General features: G+C 42.5%; 1 protein-coding gene across 1 annotated transcript in view; it reads right to left on the bottom strand.

Moving 5' to 3' along the window:
• The window catches only part of SLC37A3 (solute carrier family 37 member 3), a 197,322-nt gene that overhangs the window by 90,880 nt on the left and 91,294 nt on the right, over positions 1–15,148 (bottom strand). Inside the window, exons 4-6 of the mRNA XM_078668180.1 lie at positions 13,906–13,998; positions 7,531–7,614; positions 6,913–7,058 (exon numbers count right to left, since the gene is read on the bottom strand). Coding sequence (XP_078524306.1) covers positions 6,913–7,058; positions 7,531–7,614; positions 13,906–13,998 — 323 coding nt within the window. The remainder of the gene's footprint in view (positions 1–6,912; positions 7,059–7,530; positions 7,615–13,905; positions 13,999–15,148) is intronic.

Genomic DNA, 15,148 nt, shown 5'->3' on the forward strand with positions numbered 1-15,148 from the left:
GGAAAAGTGTCACAACCTGTAGCGTGGCTCCTTACAAGAGGCATTTTGCAGTGTGGCCTGTGGATCTTGCCTACTGTATGGGCCTGCAGCAGGACTCCTTCCTGCCAGGTGTGAGGGCCTGCCTGCAGCAGAGCCCCAGGCACTTGTAACAGCCTCAAGCGTGACCACTGACATTTGTCAGGTCCCGCAGCAGGATTCCTGAATTTGGAGCAGAGCACCCCAGGAGAGTGATAGTCGGTCAGACTGAACATATGCATTATCCAGTGGAAATACACATTTTCTAAACTCAACACAGCATCGCTGAAGTGAAATTCCATATTTTAGACTTGTATAATCAACCCCCAGAAGGGGAGAGTGAGAACAAAGAACGACTCAAAAGAATATATTCTAAATTAATAGATTAATTAATAGATGACAAGCCTTAACACCCAAAGGCATGAACTGAATGTCATCGGCATATGTGACTATATGAATCTCAAAGGGGGCAACAACGTCCACCAATGGATACATATAGACATTAAAAAAGGTCGGGCTCCAAGATGAGCCCTTTGGGACTCCACAACTAAGGGGGACCGGATTAGTGAAGATGTCACCTTCAAACACCTGAAAACACCAGTCCTCCAAAGAGGATTGGAGCCACAATAACGCCTTGCTGGACACTGCTATATTCCTGAGATGGTGAGCCAAGGTACGGTGGTTCACCGTATCGAAGGCAGCATTTATGTCGAGGAGTATTATGGCAGCTGAAGCTCCTGAATCAAGAATTTTTCTCGCTTCCTCCACCACCGCTAATAAGGCAGTCTCAGTGCCTTGACGAGGGCGGAAGCCAGTTTTTGAGGGGTGGAGCAGGTTGTTGGACTCAAGAAACGTGGAGACTGTATGGTTAACATATTTCTCTGCAATTTCGCCAATTATCAGGAGGAGCGCGATAAGGCGATAATTGCCCAGATCTGCAGGGTCCAGGTTAGGTTTTTTAAGCAGAGCTTTTACCATTGCCATCTTCCATTCGGGGGCAACTATCCCTAATGAGAGGGAAGAATTGATCAGACTGATCATAATGGGGGCCACTGTAGGTGTTACCAATTTAAAAATGTTAGGTGGTGCAGGGTCCAATGGTGACCCCGATTTGACTGAAGTTAAGGTAGCTAAGAATGACTCCTGCGTCAGCGTAATAAAAATCTCCAGATGGTGTTGTTTATTTCCATGCGGGCCCGCAGCGGTCGGCTCAAGTGTATCATTGTCTCTTTGTGGGAGATGCTTGAGAATGTTATGAACAAAGTATTCCGCAAGTTTGTTATACCGGTGTCCCGAAGGATCGGGTGCCGCAGGGGGATCAGGGACTTTGAGAAGTTTTTTTGCAATCAGAAAGGTTTCTCTGGAGGAGTTGGCTGCTACTGATATCTTTTCCTCATAATAAGTTGGCTGGGCTCGTTTTATTTCAACCTTATATTTTCCAATAGGTGTCCTATATCCTGTTTCTTAATATTTGAGAAATCTTTCCTCCATGTCCTCTAGTCGTTTGCATTGTTGTTTTAACGTACGCAGATCTGGAGAGAATGATGCAGACTTGTTGTAACCCGCTTTCTTCTGGATTGATTTCTTTGGGAGCACAGTGTTCAGTGTCTCCTCAATCCAGTGTGTGAACTTCTGGCAATACGTGACTGGATTAAGTTCCAGATTCGGTCTGGAATTTTCCATTTCCTGGATCCATCCTTCCACCGGGAGTTTGGGCCAGGAACGGGTTATTATTAGAGTTGACTGTGTGTGCAAAACAGGGGATGGTGGGGCCCAAATTGAAGGAATCAAAAAATGGTCTGACCATGGTATGGGGATGGGGATGGGGATGGGGATGGGGACGGGGATGGGGACTATTACTTTTAGTTCCGCCAGGTTAGAAAAAAATGGATCAAGGAGGTGCCCTTTAATAGGAGTTGCTTGGGAGACCGTCTGGTGAAGTTGGCATGCCAACAGGTCTTGTGCTAGTTCAGTCATCGAAGATGCCAGGGGATCGTCAAAGTGAAGATTAAAATCTCCAAGCAGAGTGAAATTAGCCGAGGGGCTAGCCAAGGTTATAACTGTTTTCAACAGAGATTTACCAAATTGGCCCATTGACCCAGGTGGACGGTACATCAATATACCGGAAAATGACAATGAGGGAGTAAATTCCATTGGAAAATGAACATGCTCACAGTCTAATAATGGACTCTCTAGTAGTCTACAGGTCAAGTGGTCTTTGTAGATAATGGCGATCCCACCGACCACTCCTGAAGTTCTGTCTTTCCTCTGGATTAAGTATCCAGGAGGATGTGATTGGACAATGTCCGGCTCTGAGCTTCATTGAGCCAGGTCTCAGTGAGGAACAGAAACTCTGGACCAAAGTCCTTTAGCTGCATGAAAATCTCAGTCGTATTCTTGGGCAGGGATCTACAATTGAGTAAGAGTAGTTTATAGGCGGGCCCCGTTGGGAGTGCGGGGAGATCTCGTGGGGTGAGTCTGAAGTCACAATGTGAGCACCTATCCTGATGCTCCTACAAGGAGATGGTAAGAGTACACTTGGGACCTGGGACCCTGTTTAACTGCTTCAGCAATGAACTGGCATAGTAGAGCCTTTCTGGGGGCACAGATCCAGGGGTTCTGGCCCCTGGGTCTGGTCGTGCGCGGATGGGTGCAGACGGGTTTGCCTTTGGCGCGGTCGCGCCATCTGGCGTATTTATGCCGTCAGCTGTGCGTCGGGTTCAGCTACTAGAACGCGGACACGACGCCTACCCAGCATGAGCCCTTGTAATTGTGCGAATCCCTTACGTCCCACCCCGGAGCATTGAACACAGCTCCTCTGAGAATGACACAAGTTAAACAGTAGTGACACAAGTTAAGAAAAGTCTTTAAAACAGAAAAATAACAGCAGCAATTATATTTTTAAAAAGAAGCCAACATACACCTTTGCGCGATCCTGTACTAAGGTCAGAACCCCTCTAATGATCGATGCACGGTCGCGCCTTCTGGCGTATTCATGCCGTCAGCTGTGCGTGGGGTCCACCTACTAGAACGCTGACCCGGCGCCTACCCAGCATGAGCCCTTATAATTGTGCGAATCCCTTACGTCCCCACCCCGGAGCATTGAACACAGCTCCCCTGAGAATGACACAAGTTAAAACACAAGTTAAGAACAGTCTTTAAAATAAGATTAAAAAAAAATAGCAGCAATTATATTTTTAAAAAGAAGGCAACAGACACCTTAGCGCAATCCTGTACCAAGGTCACCATAGTTTACTCAACAAGAATCCTGTTCTTTCAACTTTTCACACAGCATCTCATGTTTTCCCTCAGAAGCTGCCCAAATACTCCCCTTAAAATAACTTGGGCTAAATTTCCATGCACTCCTTTGAAGACGGGACTTCTGCCAACCCACTGAGTCGTCTGAGTAACTTGGATACAATTCTTTAATGATGTGCACAAGATTTCTACCTCCTTCTCTATTGCCCTTCTCACTCTTCTTATTGCCTATGTACCCATCATGCCCCTTCCTCCTGCCATCAACATTAAAGACTTCATTAAACCACACGCCTCAGACCCATCACAAGCCTATTCATCATATCCCATGGATGAAATGCTGATCTCTAAGTTCAGCAATGTGTAATATACTAAAAAGATCTCTTATTCTGCCTTTGGGGCAAAACCTACATCAGTAACAAGATATCTTTCATCACTGGTCACTTAACTTTATACTGCACAGGGCTTACTAAACACCGGGTAAGATCCGGAAATACTTTCAGGCTGAGGACTCAGCATGTCCTAGATGTGCCAGAGGAGGGGTGGAGCTAGGGGGATTACTGGGAAGAAGTGGGCGACCTGTTGAATGCAGTCACCAAACGGCACTTAGATTTTGATATAGCTACATGCACACTACACTGGTTCCCCCACACATCCAAAAGGAAGGTGACAAGTAAATTTGTTGATATGGGGTTATTACTAGCGAAGAGAGAAATAACGATGCACTGGAAGTCGAAGGATGGCCCCAACAGTAACAGATGGAGGGCTGAGCTAAGTAAATGGGCTAGTAGCGAGAGCTTTGCCAGATTCTAGCAGGCGCGACGCTCAAATAATGAGAAGGCATTGGACTTGGCGAGAGCATGGGAGACTCTGGTGCAATCTTTGTCTGATCAGCAAACAGAGGATGGATAAATGGAGGGAGTTGTTCTTAAAGGAGGCCCTTTACAAGGCCATCAAGGGTACACTTGAATTGCAGTTGGATCACGAAATGTGTTTTATATTTTGTGCTTAATGTGATACACACCAGTGGTGAGGGAGGGGGGTGGGTATTAGTTGGGATTAGAAGTAGATTAGTAAGTAGGTTGAGGTATGTATAGAGGTATGTGTAGGGATCACGAATAGATCACTATGCCACTATTGAATTGGAGAACTGATGCAATAATTGATTACTTTGGAACTGATGTAATGAAAAAGTTCTAGAACATGGCTCGGAGAATTATGGCTGTGACCTGTACTGTATCTTGTACTTTGTCAACATGCAACCAATAAAATATGTTTAAAAAAAAAAAATCACTGGTCACTTAACTCTTCCCTTAAACATCAGCATTTGAATTTATCAAAATGACTGGAGCATGGATCTACCCAAACAATACAGCGACACCAGCAGTACTTAACACCAACTGCACATGTGCCCCACTCCACCAGCACCAGTTACAAAGAAATAATAAAAGGAATAAAAGTGTGGGATGGGCACGATCTCCCCAAGTAATTTCTACCACCACTTCCAGACGATAAACCAAATAATTTGAGCACATAATCAAAATAAACCTCTTGGTCTTCTAGAATTCAGTTACCCTTGCTGCCCAATCTTCCGACAGCTCAAACTTTTCATAGAAGAACTCACCAAAATTGTCACCCTTCTCCTTTCACCAGCCCCCCCAAGGCAATTTTAAGAGAATCCAACAACCGTTGATCCCAGCCCTTTCAAGCTAAAGGAATAGACTGTCAACTCTGTCTCCTCCTCACTCCAGCCCCAAAGGTGCCACCAACTGACCAAAATAAGTCAGGATTATCTTAACAATTACTATAAAGTCACTTTCTATGTCTATGTGCATCACCTACGCTCCTGTTTCAGGTGTCATGGCAGGCATTTAATCTTATTTCGGTCTCTAAAGAAAGTTATTGCTACTTTGAATTAGATCCATTCAATAGGAATAGCCTGGAAAATAGAAAATTATTATCCCATTACCCCAGTAGCCACCATCTATATATATTGTTTTGTTATAAAGCAAGAATCCTGCGCATCATTTTGACTGGCCTATTTCCAGCATTTTTGGTTGAGCTAATAATCAAGTACCTGCATTGCAGCTGAACATAAATAAAACACCAACTGAATCATATTGAACCCTTAGATCAGAATTCTACCCTGCTCACCCTGTACGGACTAAGGATTGTATGTAAATGATCTACACAAAAAGGATATAGGATATAGAACAGCACTTATTTAGCTAATGGGAAATTTAATCACATATGGTGCGTTGGCCAAAGAAAACCAAACCCTTTTGGTACCCTTTGTTGTGAAAAGCCTTCCACAACAGGCAAATGCAAGAATATTTTTGTCCGCACAAAAAACAAATAGTCTGTTAGTTTAATAAAATTATTCACACAGGTCTTTGTTCCTTCAATCTTTATTTTCTTATAACTCTTCTTAGTAGGCAACGCGTTTCGTCCTGTTGAAGGACTTGTTCAGGGTTCCTCAATCCGTATGTTTGTCCCACTGAGTGTCCTCTCCTCTTCAAGTCAGGCAATAAAAATCAGATCCCTCTTCTGTATCACTATGCAAGTATAAATGGACGACTCCTCAAACAGTATATGGTCAATGTAGACCCATTCCTAAACGGATACACTCGTACGTGATCCTAGTCTCTATAATGCACTGTGCATTATGGAGACTAGGATCATGTACGGAGGAGTCATCCGTTTAGTACCTGCCTGCTTTGAAATTTTAGGCTGAGTAGGATTTAAGACAGAGGAATTCAAGGTCTTTCTCGTATTTCATGACGACTGAGGCATACCTACTTTGAACGGAATTTGAAGGGAGCCCAAGACAAGTGCATCCACAAATATAAGACTATACTTGCATAGTGATACAGAAGAGGTATCTGATTTTTATTGCCTGACTTGAAGAGGAAGGACACTCAGTGGGACAAACATACAGATTGAGGAGGCCTGAAGAAGTCCTTCAAGAGGACGAAATGCGTTGGCTACTGAGAAGAGTTATAAGAAAATAAAGATTGAAGGAACAAAGACCTGTGTGAATAATTTTATTAAACTAACAGACTATTTGTTTTGTTTGCAGACCAAAATATTCTTCCATCAGGATTGTATGTATCCTGGACGGACTCTGGATTGTAATGTAACCTGGACAGGGTAGAGGGCATTTAAGGGAACAAATGAGTTTGGAACAAATTATATCCGACGGATCTATGCAGCATAGATCACTATGGTCTGCTTTCATCATGTCAAACAGGTAAGTGATGCACATGTATGTTCAGACACATACATCACTGACCTTGCTACACACAGATTTTAAAGCCGGGGGGGGGGGGGGGGGATGGGGGTAGCTGTGAATGATAGCAAAGGATACTTTTGCAGCGCCCGTCAAGGAGAGGTGTATTACAAGAATGAATGGCAGCACGCAGTGAAGGGCAGTGGAAATCACTATGAAATATCCTTGTTCCAAAACCAGAGGGAAAAAATCTCTTTAGTAAAAATGCTTTAAAAGGAGTGGGAATGTAAATAGTTCCGATAAAATCTACAAAAAGCAGAGAAGCGGCAGCCTCTACTCACCCTCATTATTGGCATTACAAGTAACTACTCACGTATAAGAGGAATAAACAGAATACAACAGAAAAGACTCACCCAGCTTTCCCAAACCAGTTTCCCATGACAGCTACCACACAGGGCCACCCGGTGGACTGCAGCAAACCATTCAAGATCCAGAGTGCGCAGTAGTAAATCTTGTTATAGAAATGCAGCCATTCTGTCAGTGTGCCAAACAAAAATACCTGAAATTAAATTATAAGAAAAAGTGTGAGCTATGGACAAATCAAAAGAATAATTAAAGCAAGAAAAAGGATGGGAGAAACAGAAACATACAGAGAGAAACAGTAAGAAACGAGATGAGAAAAGTGGAACAAAAAGTTAGTTCGAGAAAAGGGTGGGAAAAAGGTTACAGGCTCAAAGGAAGACAAATACTAGGAGTTAAATAGAACATTAACTGTGGTAAACATTAACAAGAGTGACAGACACGATTGATAATGATAAAGGCAGAACGAGAGAAAAGCAAGAAGGAAGAACAGAGACTGATAAATAAGAATTGAGAGAGGGAAGAAGAGAGGACGAAAAGAAAAGTAAGAATTATATAATATCGAGGGCAACACCGAAAGAGGAAGAAACACACAAATATCCTTGATTTATCTTTCATGGTCCCGGCCCCCAACAGTTCACCAGCCCCAACCCTTGCTACACGGGCCTCACCACGACAGCAGAGGAGCACATGCCAAACGACAGCACACAGCGCATGTTCAATCGATCGCCAACAATGCCACTGATAAACAGCCCCTAGAATAAGCACAAGAACAAAAAACAGTGGTTAGATCACCTGCCAATACAAATACACCTCTGCTACCTGGAAGCAGGTCACCATCCTCCTGTACAATAATTAGGTAATCGCAAAACTAGTCTGGGACGTGCAATGCAGTCATGGTGTCTTAGGATGGGGAGTACAAGCCATTACAAATGATGCATTTATTCTAGTCTTTCTTTGTACATATCCTTGCTGCAGTCACATCTGTTACAGCTGATGCTTACAGGCACCTGAGCTTGCTAAGAATGGGCTTGCAATTGCACCCTCAAAGTCTGGTGGGGGGTGGGACGTATATATAGGGCTAGCTATTTGCCACTGTAGTCAGGCGCAGGATTGGAATATATAAAATAGAGCCCACTTTTTAGCACACTAAAAAATAAAACAAAGGATTGTGCAATGGATATCCCATGTTCTTGCCTCAGCACACGATAAGGAACAGAAACCAGACTCACAACATCACTCTCAATACAGGGTGCCCACGCAAGCAAGAAATAGGACGGATTTCCTCTGCAGAGGAGAGGCTTCATTACATCACTGAGGCAACTGACACAGCTTTTTTTTTGTAAATGAATAGTTTTGATCTACTCCTGAATTCGGCCTCTATTATCTCCTGAACATGCAGCTTTGATTCACAAAGCATTTCCTGCAAATAATTGTGTCTTACCCCGTGGTTAGGTGTGACTTAAGCATGAAGCTCTAGACAAAAAAATAATGGTTGATTTATTTTCCTAAATTACACCAGTAACTTATACCCAGGGCAGTAATAAGGCAACTGCTCATAGGAAATATGTTGTGAATTGGGTCCTGTGTGAGTAAGCTGTTAAAGACCACTTTTAACCACACTGGCCAAGTCTCCTAGCAAAGGTAACATTACTCCAACACTTTAATGCCACCACTTGAAAATAGTCAGCGCTCTCATCACAGCACAACCCAAATTCTGCGCCTCCACCAGGCCTCTGCTTACGGGTATTTCTTGATATCAGCTCAGCCTTTTCCCCTAGTTTTACCCCATTCCAAAATGTCTTGAAGGATGCGAGCCTGCAGTACCCTTCACCTGCCCCGTAGGCACTGAAGCCTAGGCGCACAGGCAGGAATTTGCCTACAGTGCGCATGATGTAAAACGTACATAGTGGTAGCCTGTTGTTGGGACAGGAATGTTCCCTGCATTGTGAACTGGTGCGTTACCCTGTCCTGAGTGCCCAACTCTGTGCATCAGTATTCTGACTTTTGATTTTGTCAGAATATAACCCCTACTGCTTGCAAAACCCTGGAAGCAATACTCGCCCCCAAAATGTTGGACCATCGTTGCTTTGTGCCCTTATTAATGATAGATCATTAATAAATCACCACCTGGAGATTTTTGATCCGATTTCTAATCCCACTTAGATATGCTCTTCATCACAGAAACTTGGGCAGACGACCTATCCGGCAATGAATTCATTGCGGCTACACCGGTTGCCTTCACGGTATTCAGTCTTGATAGACCCATTAAAATGGGAGGGGGGCTTGCAGTATTCAACAGAGAACATCTGCAAGCAGTGTTCAACCCTCTTAGCTTTGATGGTACTGAGGAGGTAATTTTAGACATCAAGCTCTCTAAACCTCAATCATTTAATGGCCTGCTGATTTATCATCTGCCGGGGTCAAAAACTCTATTTGTGGATAAAATCAGCCAAGTACTTGAATCCTGTCTCGTGAAGACAAATTTACGGTGTTGGGGGATTTCAATTTCCACTTGGAAAATTGTCTGGACGCCGACACAGAGCTCTTGATAGATACTCTGGCAGGCCTCGGACTAGCCCAGATAGTAGAAGACCCCAATCATGCAGCCGGCCATAGGTTGGATGTGATTTTTACAAACAGCCCCAACATGAATACTACTTATACCAGGCCATTAACTTGGATTGATCATCATGCTATACTATGGAATCTAAATTTACATTACATCCTTCCCTCTAGGATTCAGAATCAACGTCCGTTGTCTTGGCCGTGTAATAAAATCGAACCCGCGGATCTAGGATCTCAACGCTCAATCACTCACGAGAAAGGATTCTAGCCCAGATCAGATGGCCGAGAACTATCATCCTTGGATCCTTGAATTATTTCAGCCCTCAATATCATTGCGCCAATCAGAAGTCTGAATAAATCTCATAAAAAATCCTCCCAGCTCTGGTATATTGACTTGCTTAAATTAATTAAGCAAGAATGCTGCAGACAAGAGCGTAGGTGGCAGTCAAAATATAGCAGAGGAGAGAGACATATATAAAGCATGTCTAATTATAAACAATCAATTCTGGAGACCAAAATCGAGTACTATAAATCACATATAAAAGCTGCCAGTAAAGTCCCCAAAAACTGTTGCAGACCTTAAAACAACTGACCACTAGTAGACGAACAGACAAGGCGTTCACCAATCAAGATTTTTGTAATTCCTTAGCAAGCACGTTCCAGGTTAAAGTGCTTAATATTTTCAATGATTTTACTAACTACAATCGTTCGAAAGGGACACCTCATTCTAGTCCTAAACTAATCCTGGAGCATTATAATACCCCCTCAATAGCACAGATTATTGAACTCATTTCACAGGTGAAAGTGGGATCTCCTGCTGAACCGTGCCCCCCCCCCCTCTTACCTCCCCCAAGTTTATTAATATGGCTCCTGAAGTCATAGCACAATACCTTTTTACAGTGGTCTTCTATGTTTGATACTGGTGTTTTTCCTACTACCTGGAAAGCAGCGTCAGTGCTTACCCTTTTAAAGAAATCCACACTCAACCCTCTTGATCCCAACAACTATCGACCTATTTCTAGACTTCCCTTTCCAGGGAAAGTAGCTGAAAAATTCATGAACTGACACCTCTCCTACTTGTTGGAGGATAATCATCTCCTGGATGACACGCAGTTTGGTTTCAGGGCAAATCATAGCACTGAATCTGTCTTGCTTACAGCCACTGAGCAAATTCGCTCATCTCTCGACTGCTGAAGCAATGCCGTTCTGATTCTGTTGGATCTTTCTGCAGTCTTCGATGCGGTCAACCATGAATTACTGATTGACCGTTTGAGGGAATTAGGGATAAGAGACCTAGCATTCGCGCTGCTTAAATCCTTCCTTTCAGGACGGCAACAAGTGATGTCACTTGGTGATTTTGACTCAGGATCTTTGTCTGCTGTGTGGGGTCCCTCAGGGATCGTCCCTGCCCCCCACTCTGTTTAATCTTTACGTCACCCCACTTGCAGCTTTTATTTAATCTGTTGTGTTGTCATTAGCGTCTCACGCTGATGATACTCAGATTATAGTGTCTCTGGCTAAAGATGTAAGCGCTGCTGGTGCCACGTTTAACAACTGCATGAGGGCAGTGAGCAAATGGATGGCCGATCATTGCTTAAGGCTTAATTCTTCCAAAACTGAAGTTATCCAATTCGGGAACAATCCAGCCATTTGGTTTCTCCTCTGGTGGCCATCCGACATAAGTGCAGAACCCAAGCCGATTCCCAAAGTAAAAAATGCAGGTTTTATCTTGGACAGAACTAAAATACAAAGATCAAATCAACCAAATCATCTCACCTTCTTTTTTTCATCTTAGAATTTTAAAGAAAATTGAAACATTTATACCGGCTGATTTAATGAAAGGAGTGGCCATCGCTCTAGTTCTGTCACAAATGGACTACTGCAATAGCCTCTTTATTAGCCTCTCAAAAGTTCAGCCTAAAAAATGGCAAACCTTCCAGAATGCAGCAGCCTGTTATCTTTAGGTAATTCCTAAACATCAATCAGTCAGGGCCACTATTAGACAACTTAATTGTCTTCCGGTCTGCCATGGGATTACTTTTAAGGCTCTTTGTTTAGCCTATAAAACTCTTTATGGAAAACCCCCTGCCTTCTTTACGAAGAGCTTTGAGCAGTATATTCCTGGTAGAGCATTAAGCTCTGGCTCAGCCAACCTGTTGAATGCTGCCATCTTTAGGCATGCTACTTGGGGATGAGTGGGATGGGTAGCTTCTTAATACCTGGTTATTTAGTCAGTCAATGATTTTCTTGCATTTTGCTTTAATTTGCTCCCTACAGTTCGGTCTAGCAACAAGAGTACTCGTGTGCTTTACAACTCATAATGGCATATTTAAAAAAAAAAAAAAAAAAATAGAACAAAAAACGCAGCAGTAGGATCAGCCTAGTGGTGTAGTAGCATTTTGTAAAATGCCCTTCACATATCATCCTCACATTCAAAACAATTGCAATGTGAATGTGATACGCTTTACCTATTATGCAAGCTTTGAAAATTTCTAATTGTTGTTCTAGAGTGGCCACGGTCAGCATGTATACGTATGTGTAGTAAACAGTTAGATGGACCAAAACATAACAAAAATCACTACACTGGAAAAACATTTAATAAAATGTTCAAATAAAATTCTCTGGCTACTACTGAACGCAATAAGAACAAAGTCTCATCTGCTAACCACCAAAATGACACTCAACATTGTCAGATTATATCCTCAAAACTCCACATGAATTATAGACAACAGGCATGATCACGTGGACTCCCATCTGTAAAACTTGTTGTCCTAAGACCAGCACTTCGGAAAAATAAAATCAGAGCCACCCCTCCGAGCAAATCAGATCCAAACTAGAGTTTAAACAAGTGAGTGTGGAAAAATGTCAAACACTGTCCAAAATGTTAAATGCAATAACTGTATATTTAATAACGAACCACTGTAAGATGAAGCGTGCTGTATAAATCGTAACTTTAAATTGTAACTGTACACCTGAAACTGTTTGTTGGAAAATTAATGCACCGAATAAAAAATAAAAAAAATGAGCTTCCTTCAGTAACCCCCTCCAAAAAAAAAAAAAAAACATAAGCCCACATGAGATCACTCTAGTATTCAGCATGAGAAAAAAACAAAAAACAAAAATCATCTCACACAATGGCCATAAATGTAGAGCAGCATGGCAAAGTTAGAGGGTCAGCATATTTCACATATGCTACATAAGTAACATACCAGTTAGCTTTTGCCCTACACCACGCATAGCAATTTAGTAATATGACAAACAATAAAATAAATAAATATGCAAGGAAAATAAATATACAATAAAATCGGCCTGCAGTCAGTACCAGTTAAATACATTGCTAGTCCTAAAAATTAAGGTGCATTAATCAACTTGTCCCAGCCATTTAAAATAGCATGACTCTAGAAAGCACAGATTTTAAAATCACTGTCATACTTTCCATCCTCCATCTGAAGTGTCCTGGGTCAGCAGCAGCTGTGGGAAAGCCAAGTAACACCACAAACCATGTCAATAGATGACAATCATTCACCCAGGCGAGCCAGAGCGGTTACAGACCCAAAGCAAAACCTGGGGCTAAATAGGGTGATGAAAGTGGGGGCGTCTCACTACACAAGTTGCCCTATAGGCAAAAAGAGAAAAGAATCTGGTCTTCCATCTACCCACCACACAAATTGTCTAATTTCACTGAGGCTATCAGCTTGCACACTTTGTTTTCCAAACTGGTGACTACCCTTCATCACACAGGCCTTCATTATACCCAGGGACACTGGAATTATGAGTTTCTGCAGTCAAAGCTTTTTTTGCATAATTATGGATTCGCCACTTATTTTGCTGATTTCCACTTAAAAAACAGTTTCTAGCTCAAACGGATCAAAAGTTACTAAAAACGTTGTGACGCATTTGTACATAGGGGACGATCCTTCACAAAGGCTAACTGTTCATCTTTCAATGGCTTATTTCTGTCATTGGTTGTTATGTTAAACAGGTACCAATTAGGTCAAATCTTTGTCCAGACAGTATTGCTATGTGCACAAATTATAAAATAATGAAGTATTACTATAAAAAATTTGCCACATAAATTTGCCTTTTCTTGCTGTATAGTTTAGAAAATCCTGCCGCATAATTTGGGGCTTCCCTGCCACAACCTTTTAGTGGCCCAGATTATACCAAAAAAGCGTTATGAGGGAATCACAGCTGGGGTGGATGTAGGTTTGCAGGGAAAGGCAACAGTCACACAGAGCAGACTTCACAAGCAATCATAGCCTCCCTGCCTCAAAGATACTGATTAATATTAGGAACAAAAGGATTTCACCATTACAATACTCGCAGAAAGACAAAATGGTTATTACTGAATGCAAGAAGATGGTCTCCAGGATCAGAGTGAACAAGGCTATGGCCTCCTCCTAGGTGACCTCATACACATAACAAGCGCTCATAAAGGTGATCCATACATAGACAACTGTCTCACTTCTGTGACTCACCACTGCGTAGGAAAAGAGAAAGATGGTGTCCAACAGCCCCAAGAAGAGGGTAGCAGCATCCGCATCTGGAAATAGATGGCTACTATTCCAGACCTAGAACAGAAAAAAAACCCACAAGTTTAAGGCCTTTACCCAACTAATGCACAAACACTTTGCTACGTACCATGCATCGGAGGTGCATCAAGGATGCTTCACATCTTCAGAAGCTGCGGGGGCTAAAATGACTCATAAGAGCCTTTGGTTGGAATATGAATTTGACCAGCCACCTAATGCACTTTGAGAAGAAAATTGCAAATACGGGAATGCATCACCCAAATAGGATTCAATGCAACAACTATTACTCTCTCCAGATAACCGGAATGTCAAATTGTCTATAGCTTAATATAGCAAGCAGCCCAGGCTCTGTAGAAGTACGATGAAAGTTATGCACATCCCAAAGATTGACTGAAACCAATTTACAAAGGGTTGCACACTTTCCATTATCAAGTCTATACTGAAAGCACACAGAGGCAACAATAAGGAATCAGCAGCGCTTCACAACAACCAAATTAAAAGGTCTAGACCAAATCCAGAAACAGTGCGGTATCAGGTGATCTCTAATCCTGGCACTATCTAGTGACATAGGCACTCTCCAAGCAACACAAGGAGCAAGAGAACAGTCCAGATAGCACAGGTACCATGCAGTGTTCCATTTGACCACATATCCTGGACAGACTGAACTCCATCCAAGATCCTGTGGATGTACACTTCTTTATGTTGTCTCGGAAGGACTGGCACACCACATTCGTTAGGTTGCTAGTCCAAATCAAAGCTGGATTACAGTCCCTATCTGCAAATTGTAAAACTCAAGTGGATGGAAGGAAAGGTGTTCAGACCCATACAGGACTGCCCTTGGGCCTATGTTTCACCACTCACCACTTCTGTAATATCTTTCATGGGCAAAATTAATACCACGTCCAACAAGACCCCTCGAAAAACTGTCAACAGCACAAAAAACATAGCATATTATATTAATGTAATATCTCATTAAATTAGGAGCGCCTTGTCCCTGGCACAATCTTGAAGCTAATGCTTGCAAGTCAGCCACCAAGGGATCTATCACTAATTCTTTCACATAAATCAATAATAGCTCATATTATCTTGGCTGTCTTGTCACTTGATTTCGTTTGTAAACACATGCCATTCCAATTACACACTATCAGCTGATGGACGTCAAATCCTAAGCTTACAAACCGTCATTCTC

This window comes from Lissotriton helveticus, chromosome 1_1 (assembly GCF_964261635.1).
Source record: "Lissotriton helveticus chromosome 1_1, aLisHel1.1, whole genome shotgun sequence".
In the NCBI taxonomy this organism is placed as follows: Eukaryota; Metazoa; Chordata; class Amphibia; order Caudata; family Salamandridae; genus Lissotriton; species Lissotriton helveticus.